This window comes from Ovis aries, chromosome 1 (assembly GCF_016772045.2).
Source record: "Ovis aries strain OAR_USU_Benz2616 breed Rambouillet chromosome 1, ARS-UI_Ramb_v3.0, whole genome shotgun sequence".
Classification (NCBI taxonomy): domain Eukaryota; kingdom Metazoa; phylum Chordata; class Mammalia; order Artiodactyla; family Bovidae; genus Ovis; species Ovis aries.
The window spans coordinates 10,740,156-10,757,805 of record NC_056054.1 but is presented as its reverse complement, the minus strand read 5'-3'; the positions used below and the strand labels follow the sequence as shown (position 1 = coordinate 10,757,805).

General features: G+C 43.0%; 1 protein-coding gene across 4 annotated transcripts in view; it reads right to left on the bottom strand.

Annotated features, from left to right (window-relative positions):
- The window catches only part of AGO4 (argonaute RISC component 4), a 38,612-nt gene extending 34,703 nt beyond the window's left edge, over window positions 1-3,909 (bottom strand). For 3 of the 4 annotated variants that reach the window (XM_027967784.3, XM_042245375.2, XM_042245371.2), the window contains exon 1: window positions 3,520-3,909. In XM_027967784.3, the coding sequence (XP_027823585.1) occupies window positions 3,520-3,538 (19 nt within the window). In that variant the 5' untranslated portion in view covers window positions 3,539-3,909. Of the gene's footprint in view, window positions 1-3,426 lie in introns of all 4 variants that reach the window. The other variant, XM_060419326.1, reaches the window with a different exon arrangement.
- Window positions 3,910-17,650: the final 13,741 nt, after the last annotated feature.

The window sequence follows — 17,650 nt, the reverse complement described above, 5'->3', positions numbered from 1 at the left end:
TTTAAAGAGACAAAGGCAGAGTAAATGAAGGAAAGGAATTAAGAAGCTGAGAAAAGCAAATAGTGGGTTTCTTTTCCATGGCAAGAGAGAAAAGTTAGAAAGTGAGTATCATTCCTTTCAATAAGTTTAGAAGATTTATTTAGAAAAATATATTCTAAACTTTTCCATCCCCAAAGCTGGTTTCTTTGAATTTATCAAGCAACTTCAGAAGAAATAAAAGTCTGGAACTAAACTGCCTGGGTTTCAACCCTGGTTTTACCACTCCCTAACTGCATGACCCAGGGCCAGTTTCTTAGCCAATTAGTTTCCTTATCTATAAAATGGAAGAGTTTTGATAATAATAGCACCTATCTCTTACGGCTATTGTGAGGCTCTCATGAGGTGATATATATGAAAGGCTTGATGTGCCATGCTGCATGGACTGTCGCCTGCCAGGTTCCTCTGTCCTTGGGATTCTCCAGGCAAGAATACTGGAGGGGGCTGCCACGCCCTCCTCTGGGGATCTTCAACCCAGCATCGAAGAACCCACATCTCTTTAGGCTCCTGCATTGGCAGATGGGTTCTTTACCCCGAGCACCACATGGGAAGCCCAAAAGGCTTAACGCGGTGCCTCATAATGGTAAGCACTCGATACGTGTTAGCTATTATGATCACACTTGTATATAAACATTACAGTTATTTCGCAAAGGTCCTCCTGTTGGGAGCATCTCGGGAACTCAGTGACAAAGTCTGAGAATTACATCTTCCAAAAAGGTAACAACTATGACTCAATGCAGACTGGATGAAGTCAGCTTAACAGAAGAGGAGGGCATTAGACTAGGAGTCAGGTGATTCAGACTCATCCTCATCATTTAGCCTTGAGCCCTCGATATAGTCACTTATGCTCTCAGAACCTCATCTGTAAAATGGGGATAATACCTTCCTTACCTACCTCACAGAGGATCAAATGAACTAACAGCTAAGAAAGCACTTTCCAAACTGTAGAGCACTGTAAAAAATAAATGTTAGCACATTGGTAAAGAATCCACCTGCCAATGCAGGAGACGTGAGAAATGTGGTTCAATTGCACACTGGGTTCAATCCCTGGGTGGGGAAGATCCCCCGGAGTAGGAAATGGCAACCCATTTCGGTATCTTTGTCGCAAGAATTCCATGGACAGTCCATGGTGTTGCAGAGTCGGATACAAGTGAGCACGCGTGCACTATTATTATGACAATGTTAGTTACTCATCATGTCCGACTCTTTTGTGACCCCATGGACTGTAGCCCGCCAGGCTCCTCTGTCCACGGGATTCTCCAGGAAAGAATACTGGAGTGGGTTGCCATTTCATCCTCCAGGGGATCTTCCCAACCCAGGGATCAAACATGGGTCTCCTGCATTGCAGGCAGATTCTTTACCACCGAGGCACCAGGGAAGCCCTACTATTAATATAAACAAAATAAATGGTAATCTAATCTAAAACTTCCTAGTTGTTGTTAGAAATTGAAACTGAGTGAGACAGAGCAGAGCAAGACTAAACATGCCTCAGTGATTGTTCAAGTGAGGAGGGAACAGCGCAATAGATCTATGCGCTTCAACAAAGAAGCAAGAAAGCTTCTCCAGGTTCTTGGCCTGAATGAAATATCCCACAAGACTAGCAACTCCCTTTGCTCTGATTCTATGCTCAACAAGCAGCTTCTTGTTATTTATTGGGTTTCCAAGGTACTGTGACACCAAAAATGGAGTTTGCTAGACAGCAGGCAAGAAAACATTCCAACCAACAGAAAAGATCTGTGTTGGCTCTGTCAGTAGTATCATGTAAATGTGGTTAGTGAGACTTAATTTTCCATAATTCTGGGTGAACTGATAAGCCCTCAAACCCGAAAAAGCTAAAAAAAAAAAAAAGAAAAAAAGTCCCTGGGATGTTCCTAACACCACCAGATTGATCTTTTCCGTGAAATTTAGTTTGTATACAGTTACAAAGCCTCTTTCAATATCAGCTCATAAAGCCAACAGTTGATTCAATTATGACCTACTAACAGGGAGGGAAGAAACATTTGTTGAGTATTTTCAATGCATTACTATCTACAACAAGACTTCTCACATACTTTACCTTATTTCACTCTCACAGCAATCTTGCAGGACATAATTATTACTACCCTCATTTTATAGATGAGGAAATGAAAGTTTAAAGGAATTAAATAATTTGCCCAAGGTTATACAACTATTAAATTACTAGATTGGATTTGAACAGAAGTCTGTTACATTCCTAAAGACCAGATCCTGCTTTTAGCTGGGGGATGTAGCTGAAGTAACCCAGTATAATACTCACACTGAGATTTATCAAATAATATTAATGTGACAAAACCAATTTATTTTTAAGAGGCATATGAAATTTTACTATGAAGTCCTTTAAAAAATACTCTAAGTAGCAAATAAAGGTGGAGTTGGATCATTCAGCCATGTAAACAAGTTTTAGGTAAACACACCTTCAAAGTTTCCAAACCCAAATGGTAGACTGAGTTTTCTATGCACTAAAAAAATGAAATGCTCTACAACTAAGTCAACTATGTAGATAAGGCATAATATTAAAGTTAATTCTAACACAGACCCCCTAAACCCTGACCTACATTAGAAACGGGATTCCAAGTGGGAGCGCCAGATTTCAACCTGCAGGGCATTTGTTACAACCTGGAATGGTTCTAGTTTGGGCAAAGTTGGGGAGATAACCAGAGGCCATTCATAACGATGAGGAATTACAGTTTCCAAAGCACTTTCTCCTTCATTTGATCCTCACAACTACTTCTAACCCAATTAGAAGATACTCAGGGTATTAAAGCTTGAGCTGGAGTCGCCGGTGGGTAACTCGCCTGTCACGGAGGCGCTAGGACAGACCACTGCGAGTCTGCTGCGCAGAATGACAGGTAGACACAGGTATAAGAACATATTCCTCGAGACTTCAGGGCCTTTGAGAAAGGGTGGGCACTTTGCCCCTTGCCTTCAGGGCAAAGGAGAAGTGTTTAGGGGAAGTTCTTCTTCCTTATCTGACGGCTCTGGACTGTCTGCCAGCGCAAAGAAAAATAGGGGTGCGGCCCCAAGCCAAAATATCCCTGGTGGTGGAGTCCTTCCCGGTCCGGTCCGGGCCAGGCCCCCGCTGCGTACCTGGCACAGTCGTTCTTCTGTGACCCAGTCTGGCCTCGCCTCCACCCTGGAGCACAAACCACCTCCCTGAGGTTGGGTCAGCTCTCCCCTCTACCTAGGGACGTGGGTCACCTTCCCGGGCCTCCCCCTCCTTAGACCTAGAGAACTGGCTCATCTTTCCAGGCTGGGGCGCGGAACCCGGCCCCCCGCCGCCCGCCTCCCGAGGCCGGGGTCAGCTCCCTCCGCCTCGTGCAGTGAGGCACGGCCCCGTTCCCCCAGGCCTGACGGCCCAACCCAGGTACGCACGAGCCGATCCAGGCCACCGGGAGCCGCCAGCCCTCCCGCGCACCCAGGCTTCCCGGGGTCCGGTCCGGGTCCCGGCTCGAGCGCGCTCCTCACCCGGTCCCAGCGCTTCCATGGCGGCGGCGGGGGCCGCCTCGCCCCGGTCCCCGGCGCCTCCCGCTCCGGGCCCCGCCGCCGCCGCCGCCGCCGCGTAACGCTTGATCTCCGGAATATTGGCGCTCGGGGTGCGCCGCGAAGACGCGGGCACTGGGCAAGGGGCGGCGGCGGCGCCCGGGCCGGGGACAGGGACCCGGCTCCCGAGGCTCTTCCGGCCTCAGCGACAACAAAAACAATCCCCGCCGCAGCCGCGGCTGCCAGCGGGAGCGGGCGCGGGAGCCAGCGCGCGCGCCCGCCGGGCGGGGAGGGGGCACGGGGCGCGGGGCGCGCGCCGCCCGGGGTCCCGGCTCGCGGAGGGGGCGTGCGCGGCCCGGGACGCCGGGTCCACCCAGCCCGGCGTGGGGCAGGGGCGGGGTGGGGAGGGCGCGGGCGCGCGCCCGAGGAGGGCAGAGCCCCGAGGACTTGTCGGGGGCGCGCGCGCCCGCCCGCACAGCCTTGTGGCCCCGGGCGGCCTTCTCCCGCGGGGCTCCGGGGGTGCCTACGCACTATCCACCCAGACTCTCCCAACACCCGGTGGCCGGAGAAAGGTCGCCATTCCAGACTCCGCTGATCAGGACACAGCTCTGCACTTCCGTCGGTGGAAAGTGCCTTGAGATTCACGTCGGACACCTCTCCTCCTTCCTCCCACCTCGGACCACTTCTGTCTCCTCTTTCTCCTCTGTCCTGGGACTGAGAACACCGGGGTCACACGGACGCAGCATTTCCCTTCCATATCTTCGTCCAAGAGTGTACTCCTAGGTGCCCTTCCCGACCCTTGTAGCCGAAAGTACCACCGGAATGGACTATGATAATGATGCATTCTCTCGTTGACTATGCCCTCTGCTCAACAAGTCACCAGTCACTTCAGAGAGAAAAGTTTTGCTTGCTTGGATGACTTCACGGTAGCAGCCAAGAGTCAAAGGAGCAATTCCCAGCTCCATGGTCAGCCCAGTAGACCCCGCATCCCTGGAACTTTCAGCTGGACTTTGAGTTGGAGAACATAGGAAAAAAGCAGTTTCTCAGTTCAGTTCAGTTCGGTCGCTCAGTCCTGTCCGACTCTTTGTGAATAAGGCAGCTCTCCCACTACCAGTTAAAAAGGTACAATGTGTATATCTTGTACTCCTTTGCTAGAGCTGCCATTACAAAGTATCAAAGACTGAGTGTTTTAAACAACCAAAAGTAATTTTATTACAGTTATAGAGGCTAAACGTCCAAGATCCATTGGTTTCTTCTGAGAGCTCACCCTTTTGCATATAGATGATGTCTTCTCCCTGTGCTTTCTCATGGTTTTTGCTCTGTATACAGTCTATGTCCAAATGTCCTCTTCTTGTAAGGACGTCAGTCACACTGGATTAAGGCACACCTTACAGATTTCATTATACTTTAACTACTTCTCTCTCTAAAGACCCTCTCTCCAAATACAGTAAATTCTGAAATAATGGGACTTAGGATTTTAATGGTGTGCGGATTCTTTGGGGGCACAATCCATCCCATAACATGTGTAGTGAGATAGTCATTTGAGCATCTACAATGTGCAGCCATAGAGCCAAGAAATTTTTGTATGATAAAAATGATTTAAACAGATAGTCAGGGCACACCATGGCCAGGCACTGTGTTATGGGGTTTACATGTCATTTAGTCTTCTCAACCACATGTAAAGTAGGTATTATTAAGGAAAGTATTTGTACAGATGGGGAAACTGTACCTCAGGGAAGCTAAGAAAGTCAGGCTCTACAATACATGATACAGCTGAGAAGCATGGAAAAATTGGAGTTCTAAATCCTGAGTTCTGGTGCTGGCTGATTCCATCCCCGGTTGGCTATAGAACTGAGACTTTAAATCAAGTCACTACGACCCTGTATGCAAGACAGGAAAAAAGACACAGATGTGTATAACGGACTTTTGGACTCAGAGGGAGAGGGAGAGGGTGGGATGATTTGGGAGAATGGCATTCTAACATGTATACTATCATGTAAGAATTGAATCGCAAGTCTATGTCTGACGCAGGATACAGCATGCTTGGGGCTGGTGTATGGGGATGACCCAGAGAGATGTTATGGGGAGGGAGGTGGGAGGGGGGTTCATGTTTGGGAACGCATGTAAGAATTAAGGATTTAAAATTAAAAATAAAGAAAGAAAGAAAGAAAATAAATAAATAAATAAAGTCACTAGACGCTAGTCTGTTGATACCATACTCCAAGTTCTTTCCATAGCACCATGCTGCTTCTCTGTTAAGCCAGGTATTAACTGAAAACTATGATAGGGGTCAGAAAGTTTGAAGGGGAATAAGTACTCACTAAATGAACAGAGTAGTAGACAGTTAAGAGGATAAGGAAAACCGACTAAAGGTCAAGTTTTGAGTTAAATCTAATAGCCACCTCCCTTCTCCACTCCAGGCTAAATTCTTCCCTTTCACACAGTGCTGGTAGCTTCCAGCCTGGTTTGAGACTGACTTTCCCCCTCTCACTTCCTAACAAATTTCCCCCCATATTCTATTTCGTATGCTGAGCAGAGAACATAGCTTGTTTCCTGTACTTTAAATAGCCTCAGAAACCTCAGAGTATGACATGTGCTTGGGCCATAGTCTGGACCACAGTGCCTGGGTCCCTCAGTCTCTCACTCCTGTCATTCTTGACTGCTGTGAGGATCTACATTCTTCCCAAAGTCACTCCCTTTCAGGCAACTACTGCCCCCTTTCTGAAGACCCTTCTGATGGAACCCCCCAAACCAGAGTTCTATAGTCAATAAACTCCCCTAAACCTCAGTATGTTTGACAAGCTCTCCTTCCACTTCCTGCTGTGGCTGAGAAGCTGTGCCCCAGAATACCACTTCCCCCTCAGCTCTTTCTGATGGTGCCTGCTCATTCTCCCACACCACACACATTTACAGGACAGGGTGGGGGATGAGTATAGAATTGACAATCTATTTGCCACGTCCCCACTTATCCACACCCCCCCTGCCCCTCCCTGCCCCCCCCAACCCCCCGCATGTCACCAAAGCTTGACTTCTCATTCTCGTGTTAAAACCACTTACCATCTTATCAGACTGCTACCACAGGGTTTCCCTTGGTAGTATAATTAGCTCAGCTCTTGGTCTTATGTCTCAATTCAAGACTGGTTCCCATTACATTATAAATCCTTGAGAGCAGGACTTATGCCTTATTTGGCTATTTGGGTTTGTGTTTCTCTTGCCTAACATGTTGTTGTGTTGTTGTTGTGAAAGTTGCTCAGTTGTATCTGACTCTTTGTGACCCCATGGACTGTAGCCTGCTAGGCTCCTCTGTCCATGAAATTCTCCAGGCCAGAATACTAGAGTGGGTAGCTGTTCCATTCTCTAGGGGAGTTTCCCAACCCAGAGATCGAACCCAGGTCTCCTACATTACACGCAGATTCTTTACTGTCTGAGCCATCACCTAACATGTTGCTGCTGCTGCTAAGTCGCTTCAGTCATGTCCGACCCTGTGCGACTGTATAGACGGCAGCCCACCAGGCTCCACCATCCCTGGGATTCTCCAGGCAAGAACACTGGAGTGGGCTGCCATTTCCTTCTCCAAGGCATGAAAGTGAAAATGAAGTCACTCAGTCATGTCTGACTCTTTGCCACCCCATGGACTACAGCCTACCAGGCCCCTCTGTCCATGGGATTTTCCAGGCAAGAGTACTGGAGTGGGGTGCCATTGCCTTCTCCACCTAACATGTTACTTGGCACCAAATGCCTATTTGGGGAAATGTATAAAATAAATAAATGAATGAATAAGTAGTGTGTAAACTGTGGGAGCTAGAAATGGTCCAGCAGAGGGGCTTAGGTGGAAAGCTCTGGGTGAATTCCCAGCTTCTCCAGAAAGCAGACTTTCCAATCTGGGTTCACATTCTAGTTCCACAGCATACTAGCTCTAAGAACCTGGGACAAGCCCCTTCACCTACTGCTGAAGGATGTTGTGAGGAAGAAGTTAAACCATAGATGTGCATGTTCCTGGGTGTCTGGAACAGAATGAGTGCCCAGTAGTAACCAATTCTCCTCCTTGCCCTCCTTTCCCACAGCTAAAACCTGCTCCCCGGCTGCTATCTTGCTGTCCCCTGAGAGACAGTGAGCTTATGATCTCAGCTCCATCCTAGAGAGGGGAGCAGAGCCATCAGCGACTGAGCGTGTTTACACATCCTATGTCTGAGCCGTCTGAGGACGGGCACTTGGCAAACCTGTCTGAGAGTGAGAGCCAGAACTTGCTCAGTCAAGGTTTATGAATGGCAGTGGACTTCTCGAATGTATCAGTGCTCCCCCCCCCGAGACCAGATGCTGCTAGAGGGAGCCTTGCTGGTGGACGCTGTGCCAGATGGCAGGGCTCCAGCCACCCGTGCTGCTCGTGACGCTCCAGGCCTGGTCTGGGCTGCTGGTCTCCGGTGGGGTTTTGGCTTCCCAGCCTCTCCTCATTCAATCTTTCCACAAGTCTAGGGCTTAGAAGTTGAGGAGGAACTTCTTCACAGTAGATTAATTGGGCTAAGGGCTTTCACTCTTCTTGAGTTGGGGACCGCTTGTTCAAACAAAATTCTTCAGAGGGAGCTGAAGTATAACCACTCTATCTGAGGATGGAGACCTGCATTGCACGTTACTGAACTAGGCTAGCTGGCCAAGAGACACTGCCTGGTATCTCCACAGAATTTCTGCCCACCTGCTCCTACTCCATCAGCAGACTTGGTCTTCTGCATTAAAAAAAATTGAGGTATAGTTCATATAGTATAAAATTCACCATTTTAAAGTGTAAAATCCAGTGGTTTTTAGTGTATTCTCAAAGTTGTGCCATCATCCCTACCATCTAATTTCAGAACACGTTCATCACCCCAACAAAATGCTCTAGCAGTTCCTCCCCTCAGTCCCTGGAAACCATTCATTTATTTCTGCCCTTATGGATTTGCTTATTCTGACTATTTCATATAAATGGAGTCATACAACATGTGGTCTTTTATAGCTAGTTTCTTTCACTTAGCATAGTGTTTCCAAAGTTCATCCCTTATCAAATATATGACTTGTAAAACTTTTCTTCCATATTGTAGGATGTCATTTCACTTTTTTTTTTTCCCCCCATGTGATCCAACTTGAGGGATTTTAGTTACCCTACCAGGGATTGAATTCAGGCCCTGGGTAGTGAAAGCATGGAGGCCTAACCACTGGACCGCCAGGGAATTCCCCATTTCACTTTCTTTATGGTGTCCTTTGAAACTCGAAAGGTTTTAATTTAAAAGTCCAATTTTCCTTTCATTGCTTGTGCTTCTTTGTCATCGTATCTAAGAAACCTAATTCAAGGTTATGGAGTCTTATTTCTAACTTGTTAAGAGTTTTATAATTTTAGCTCTTAGAGTTCTTTGATCTATTTTGAGTTAACTTATGTATAGGATGCGAGGTGGAGATTCAGATTCATTCCTTTGCATGTGGATACCAAGTTGTCCAGCACCATTTGTTGAAGATTATTCTTTCTCCCAATGAGTCGTCTAGCATCGTTGTCAAAATTAATTGATTGCCTGTAAGGGTTTATTTCTGAACTGTTAATTCCATTCCATAAATCTTATGTCTATTGTTATACTATTGTAGCTTTGTAATAAGTTTTGAAATCGGAAAGTAAAAGTCTTCCTATTTTTTTCTAAGATAAACATTTTTTTTGCTCATGAGACTATGAATTGACTTACGGGCTCTGCAGATCTGGGCTGGGCTTGATGGAGCTCACTTACAGGTCTGGTCAACTATAGTCCAGCAGGGTGGCTTTGCTAATGTTGGTGATCTCTCTCACTGTCTGGGGCCTGGTGGGGAGAAGTCAGCTGACTTGTCTCTGCTCTGTGTGGCCTCTCATTATACAGCAACCTAGCCTGGCCATGTTTTCAGGGAGCCTTTTCCAAACAGATTTCCAAGAGAGCAAGTGGAAGTCCCTGAGTCTTCTTGAAACCACTACTTAAGACTCGCACCCCATCTAAGTCCTTCAACTTTGTTCTTCTTTTTCAAGATTGTTTCAGCTATTCTGAGCCTCTTGCATTTCCATATGGATTTTAGGATCAACTTGTCCATTTGCAGACGTGCACACAAAAAAAGGCAGTTGACTTTTCATAGGGATTGCATTTAATCTGTAAATCAATCTGAGGAGTAGTGCCGTCTTAACAGTATTGAATATTTCAATCCATGAACACAGGCTATCTTCCCATTTATTTAGGTCTTTAATTTCTTTCAACAATGTTTTGTAATTTTCAGGGTACAAACCTTACATTTCTTTGGTTAAATTTGTTGCTAAGTATTTTTTGGGGGGGTGCTATTGTAAATGGAATTGTTTTCTTAATTTCATTTTTCAGTTTTTCATTGCTCATGTATAGAAATACAATAGACTTTGTATATTAATCTTGTGTCCACAACTTTACTGAATTTGCTCATTACTTCTAATAGTCTTGTGTATGTTTTTTTTTTTTTTTTTACTGTTTTCTATATATAAGATCATGCTATCTGCACATAAAGATTGGTTTTACTTCTTTTCCAATATGCAGGCTTTAAAGAGCTCCAGAGCATGTGGTTTTAGTAGTCGTGGCACTCAAGACTTAGTTGCCTCCGTGGCACGTGAGACTTATTTCCCCGACCAGGGATGGAACCCATGCCCCCTGCATTGGAAGGTGGATTCTTAACCACTGGACCACCAGGGAAGTCCCTATGCTTTTTCTTTTATGTTCTTGCCTAATTGCCCTGAGTAGAACCTCCAGTACAATATTGAATAGAAATGACCCTTTTGTTCTGTTTTACAGACAGCTTTCTACTTGTTCATGGTTTAAGGGCAAGAAATAGAGAGACTTGGCGACTATATTTGATTTCCCCATCTCTGTCAATGAGATGCCTTGGTTAGCAAGGAAGGCAATGCATGAGGCTTTCACAAACAAATCAATTTTTCTGTCCGCCTTTATTTCTACTACACTTTTTAACAAGGATGATTGATTTTTATTTCTCTTTAAGACAAAGTTAAGAGGATGAATTAGGGCATTCCCTAATTCAAAAACCTGGACTCAAAGTCCAGTTCTATATTGTAATCCTCAAAATTCAGTTCTGTAGACCATGTGACATTGGTAAGTCACCTCATCTCTCTGCACTTCGGCTTTCCTCATCTGTAAAGTGGATGCTTTATGGGTTATTGAGAGAATCAAAGAAGATAATGAGTGGAAAGCACTTCGCATAGTGCTGACACTTAGGTTGGGCTCAAAAAATGCCCAGTCCCTTTGATTTCTGAACAAGCCTCATTCATCTATAGGTTGGGGAAAAGAACTAATTTTTAACAAATTTTTTCTAATACCCAGAGTGGTCCAAAGAAGGTAGCTGCTGCTGCTGCTGCTAAGTTGCTTCAGTCGTGTCCAACCCTGTGCAACCCCATAGATGGCAGCCCACCAGGCTCCCCCATCCCTGGGATTCTCTAGGCAAGAATACTGGAGTGGGTTGCCATTTCCTTCTCCAATGCATGAAAGTGAGAAGTCAAAGTGAAGTTACTCAGTTGTGTCCGACTCTTAGCGGCCCCATGGACTGCAGCCTACCAGGCTCCTCCGTCCATGGGATTTTCCAGGCAAGAGTACTGGAGTGGGGTGCCATTGCCTTCTCCAAAAGAAGGAAGGGTTCTCATGAAATAGTGAGCTCCAGGCTTTGGGGGAGTGTGTTTGTTCAAGCGTGTTCACGCTTTGTTCAAGCATGTTTGAGATGATGAAAGGATAAGAGTTTATTCAGTTTTGTGAAAATATTTATCGACATATGTTATTTTGTTTTCTCAGTAACTCTTTATTGAATACTTGCCATGTGTCAGACCCTGTTCTGGGTCATGGGAATACAGGGGTGAGCCAGAGAAGCAGGATTCCTGTCCTTATGGAGTCCACAGTCTGGAAGTGAGACTAACAAGAAAAAGAAAACAAACCACAAACTAATGAAGAGATAATTACAAATTGTGAGGACAGCTGTAGAATAAGTTCACAAGATTGAGTGCCTAGGAGACGCAAGTTTAGAAAAGGTGGGAGGGGATAGCCTCTCTGATAGAGTGACGTTGGAGCTGCGTACTAGTGGTGGTTTTAAAACATGGCCGCAGATTCTTTACCATTTCACTCATTAAGGGGTGGGTCTATGTCTGCAGGACGTGGGATTTTTAGTTCTCCAATCAGGGACTAAACCTGCATTCCTTGGATTGTAAGGTGGATTCTTAACCACTGGTCCACCAGGGAAGTCCCTATGGCCCCTCTCTCTGAATATAAGTGGGCTTATGACCACTTTTTTACCAACAAAGAACTGCAGAATTGATGCCACATGACTTCCGTGGCTAAGTTATAAAAGGTCATGCAGTTTTTCCTTGCTTGCTGGTGCTTTCTTTCTGGGAGTCCAGAGCTGCCGTGTAACTCTGACTACTCTGAGGCCACCACCTTGGAGAGGCCGTGTGTAGATTCTCTAGCTGGCCGTCCCAGCTAAGACCAGCTTTCTGGCTCTTCCTGCTGGACAAATGAGTACAAAGCCTCCAGATGATTCCAACCACCAGCCATTTGAGTCACCCTCATCTATTTGAGTCTTGCTAGCTAAGACTCCAGGCATTGCAGAGCAGAGACAAACCATTTCCACTATCATTTTCTGAATTCCTGACCAACAGAATCCATGAGCATAATAAAATGGTTGTTGATTTTTTTATTGATATATAATTGACATACATTATATCAGTTTCAAATATATAACGTGATGATTTGGTATTTGTCTATATTGCAAAATGATTACCCCAGTGAGTTTTGTTAACATTTGTCACCATATAATAAACATTGTTTTCCTTGTGATGAGCACTTTTAAGATTTACTCTCTTAGCAATTTTTAAATATGCAATTATAAAGTATAGTCAACATGTACATTATATCCCCAGGACATATTTATTTTATAATTGGAAGTTTGTACCTTTTTAATATATATTTAATTTGTTATTCATTTTTGCTAGGCAGGATCTTAGTTCCTGGGCCAGACATCAAACTCATTGCCCTGCAGTGGAAGTGCAGATGCCTAACCTCTGGACTGCCAGAGAATTTGTAGTTGCTTAGTTTTTGACCCTCTTCACGCATTTCCCATCCCCAGCTCCTGCCTCTAGCAAACATCAATCTGTTCTCTCTATCTATGACTTTGGTTATTTGTTTGTTTTTGTATTTTACATATAAGTGAGATCATAAGATCTGTCTGACTTACTTCACTTAGCATGATGCCCTCAAGATTCCATCCATGTTGTCACAAATGGCAAGATTTCCTTCTTTCTTGTGAGCTGAATAATCCTGTTGTTTATATGTATGTATATACGTTATATATCTGCACATTTTATATGTATGCTGCTGCTTAGTCGCTTCAGTCGTGTCTGACTCTGCGCAACCCTATGGACTGCAGCCTGCCAGGCTCCTCTGTACAGGGAATTCTCCAGGCAAGAGTACTGGAGTGGGCTGGTATATATATATCATGTTTTCTTTATCCATGCATTCATTGATGAGGACTTAGTTGGCTTCCATGTCTTGACTATTACAAGTAATGCTGCAATGAATCTGGGGGAGTGAATGTATTTTTTGGAATGCTTTTGTCTCTTTGGATAAATACCCAGAACTGGAATTGCTGGATCATATGGTATTTCTATTTTTAATTTTTTGAGGAACCTCTATATTGTCTTGCATAGTGGTTATACCAATTTATATGCCCAGCAACTATGCACAAGGATTCTCTTTTATCCTTGCCAGAACCTGTTCTAAATGGTTGTTTCTTTATGCCAATAGTTTTGGGGATAATTTGATATCCTGAAATAGATAGCCACAACCATGCTATTATTATTATAACCATGCTATCTTTCTGTAATGTTTTACTTGTGGTGGGAGTTCCCCATAAAGGGATACCCACACTATGACCCCCCATGAAGGAAATCATCCAGAGCAAAATAAGTATGTAAATATTATATACAGATGTATTCTATTAAATTAAATAACTTATATTAAATACAGATGTATCCTGTAAAGTTGAACATATTACTGTAATATGCACAAGCTGTGTTACCCTTGCAAGGAACAGATGTAAAGAGTTACTGGAAAAGTATTTGGGCAGCAACTTAGTCTCCAGGAAACCCACCTCACATCAATTGTTAACACATTGTCCCCTAGTCAGGACATTTCTATGGGACCAAGGGAGGTCAGTTATAGAATCTCTTCCATGATGTCTGCTGTCTGCTGAATGAAGCTATTCCAAGTAAACAATTTGTTTAAATAATACATTCATGCTTCTGTTAATTGATGGTCCATGCCCAAAATTATCTCTTAGAAAAAAATGGTGAACCACAAACCTCACTAAAATAAACAAGAAAAGCATGCCCGTTAACACCTCTGCTAGGCAACATCATATTAGAGTACTTTACTATCACTGTGTGTATGTTAATCAGTCAGTCGTGTCTGACTCTTTGCAACCCTGTGGACTGTAGCCCACCAGGCTCCTCTGTCCATGGGATTCTCCAAACAAGAATACTGGAGTGGGTTGCCATTCCCTTCTCCAGGGGATCTTCTACACCCAGGGATCAAACCCAGGTCTACTGCATTGCAGGGAGATTCTTTACCATCTGAGCCACCAGGGAAGCCCCAACTATTTCTGAGAGACTAGAAAAAAGAATGGAAGAAAGGTACAAGTATTATTTGAAAATGAAAGATTTTTCATTTGAATTTTAAAAATCTAGATTTTGAAATCAAGATTTGAAATAGAAAATATAAGTAGACCACCAAAAAAAATTATTAGCATGGATGAGTGTTAATAAAATAATTGTATATAAAATTACTGTAGAGAAATCAATAGCTTTCCTATATAGACTAGTGATAACTTACTAGAATATGTCATGGAAAAGAATCAATTCACAGCTGCTGCAAAACCTATGAAGACCCAAGAAATAAACTCAGAAAGAAATGTGAAAGTTCAATATCAATAAAATTATGAAGTTTTACTGTAAGATATAAAAGAAGTTCCAAATATATAGTCATATGGGAAATTGCTTATTTTAAAGATATCATTTCTACTCAAAGTTATCTATTTTTAAAATGAAATTTGTCAGGTTGACAAAAAAAAAAAAAAAAAGGCAGAATAGTCAAAAATGTTGACCAAGTAGGAAGAGGGATTTACTCTCATGCTTGAGCTCATGCTCAGTCATGTCCAACCCTTTGCAACCCTGTGGACTGTAGCCCGCCAGGCTTCTCTGTCCATGGGATTTTCTAGGCAAGAATATTGGAGTAGGTTGCCATTTCCTACTCCAGGAGATCTTCAGGACTTACCCTATTAGATATCAAAATGTGCTATGAAGTTATAATTATTAAAATAAACTTTATTGGCCCCAAAAAAGATTAACATTAAAAAGTAAACAAACAAAAAAACAGAATACAAGGTCCAACACCAGGTATGTCCCCCCTCATCTATCTATTTCTCTTGGAATTTAGTACATAAAAAAGAAGGCATTTCAAATTGGAGGGGAAATTAATGTCTACAACAAATGTTGGGACAACTGGGTATCCATTTGGGAATAATAATATGTTCCAACAATGTATCATGCCATACGCAAAACTAAATTTCAGTTTGATTAAAACAGATAAACTATAAAAACAAAGTAATAGTGGATAAGCTAGAATATTTCCAAATTGTGAGAGGGAGTGTAGGAAAGGCATTCTTAATGGTACATCAAATTTAGAAACTACATGGGACTTCCCTGGTGGCCCCGTAGGTAAGATTCTGCACCTCCAATGCAAGGGCCATGGGTTTGATCCCTGGTTAGGGAACTAAGATCCCACATGTTGTGAGGTGTACCCAAATTAAACCAAAAAAATTTTTTAAATAAAGTAACAGGAATTTAAAAAATTTTACTATGACTAATTCACGTTGTGGTTCATGGGGTCGCAAAGAGTTGGACACGACTGAGTGACTGAACTGAACTGAACTGAATTCATGTTGAGGTTTGATAGAAAATAGCAAAATTCTGTAAAGCAGTTATCCTTCAATAAAAAATAAATTTAAAAACATTTTAGAAACCACAAAGAAAAAGACTGATAGATTTAATTACATGAAAAATGAACACTCACAAAACCACCGTAAAACTAATTATAAAGAGTTCCCACAAATTCAGAAGTAGAAAAATCGGCAATTCACAGAAGAAACACAAATGCTAACAAAGATTAAAAAAACTGTGCAATCCTGAGCAATCAGAAAAGCAAAGAACAAAATGAGCTTTTTTATTATTTTTAAAATACAGTGCTTGAAAAATATTTTTGTATGATTAAATCCAATTGGTAAGAGTGAGGGAAATTAATACTCTCAAACAGCATTGGTGGGATTGTAAATTAGGATAACTGTTTTGGAAAATAGTCTGTCAGTGTCTATCAAAAATTTAACTGTGCCTCCCCTCAAATCCCTAATTCCATTCTTGGTTTCTGTTCTTGAGAAACTTGAACTTCTGTACACACATAACAAGGATGTTTGTTCATTATAGAGTCGATTACAATAGGAAGAAATAGAAACGACCTTAGCATTCATCAAAGGGAATGGTTTAAAAAGTAGATTACATTCATATTGTGAAATAATAAGTAAAATGTATGAGATCCTTCTATATGTACTGACATAGAAGGAGTTCTAAACTACACTGTTAAATTGAAAAAAATCCAGTTGTAGAGTTAAGATGCACAATGATATTGTATATCATAAATATAAAACGTATAGCTCCCTTTAGCTATCTCCCAATTCCCTCAAAGAGGTGACTACTTTTAATATTCTATGTGTATAATCCCAAATCTTTTCTGTGCATTTATAGTTGCACAGATGCAAGTCCGCACCATACGACCTCACCCAGACATGCACAGAGGAAAGACTGTGTAAACTGATACAGCAAAACCACCATGGAAAGCTGGAGGCTGGAGTGTTGTATCCGTAAGCCAAAGGACACTGAAGATTGTCCACAAACCGCCTGAAGCTAGGAGGAGGCAATGATGGATTTCCACCACAGGTTTCAGAGGGAGCAGAGCCCTGAGAAATGATACATTTCTATTGTTTTAATTATCCAGTTTTTGGCATTTTGTTATAATTGCTCTAGGAAACTAAAATAGGCAGAAAAGGTGGAAATAGGGAGACCAAGAAGTGAGCTGTTCCAATGATCCAGGTGAATGGGGGTGGTGGCTTAAGTCAAGGTGGTAGCTGTGGATTCTGGATATGTTTTGAAGACAGAATTTGCTAATGGACTGGGTATAGGGTTAAAAAAAGAGAGAGAGAGAGAAGCATTATGGATAATTCTTAAGTTTCAGTGCTGTTAGTGTCCCAGGCGTCTGCATCTTTGTGCCTGAGTGCAAAAGGAAAACCATTCTAACAATTTCTACCTTAGACTGGAAGTGCTGGAAATTAATCCCACCTTAGGGGAAGCCCTCAACCAGTGATTCTCAGGAGTTCATATATAAATATCCCAGCTCCTTCTTCTCAGATGGGATAATTCTGACACATGTGTTTGATGCTATTCCCCACAAGATTAAACTTCAGTCAATCAGTGGCAGCTGGCTTACCAACACATCTTTATTGGCTGCTTTCTCTTCCATGCATCTCTTCCCTCATCTCCTACGAGTGACCATTGCTTCTCTAAAATGAACTATTTGTACTTGACTCTTTATCTCAGAGTCTGCTCTTGGGGAAACTTGTACTAATACACAAGATTTTCAGCTTGAGCAGTTGGAAAGGTATTTATTAATATATATTAACTAATAAATTGGCATTTATGAAGATGGAGAAGACTTTGGCAGGTACAGATTCTTGGAGAGGGAAAGATCAGTAGAACATTTCGAACACAATAATTTTGAGGTGCTTGTTAGGTCACCAAGTGGAGAGGTTGAATAGGCTTAGAGTGGAGTCAGGGGACAGATTGGTCTAAAGATATACATTTGGGAATCAACAATATACAGATAAAGAAAGCCATGAGGCTGGATGAGATCACTAAAGGAGTTACTGAAGATGGAGAAGAAAAGAGGTCCTGGAATTAGTAGGGTCTTGGGCACTGTAACATTCAAAGCTCAAGAAAATCAGGAAGCTCCTGCAA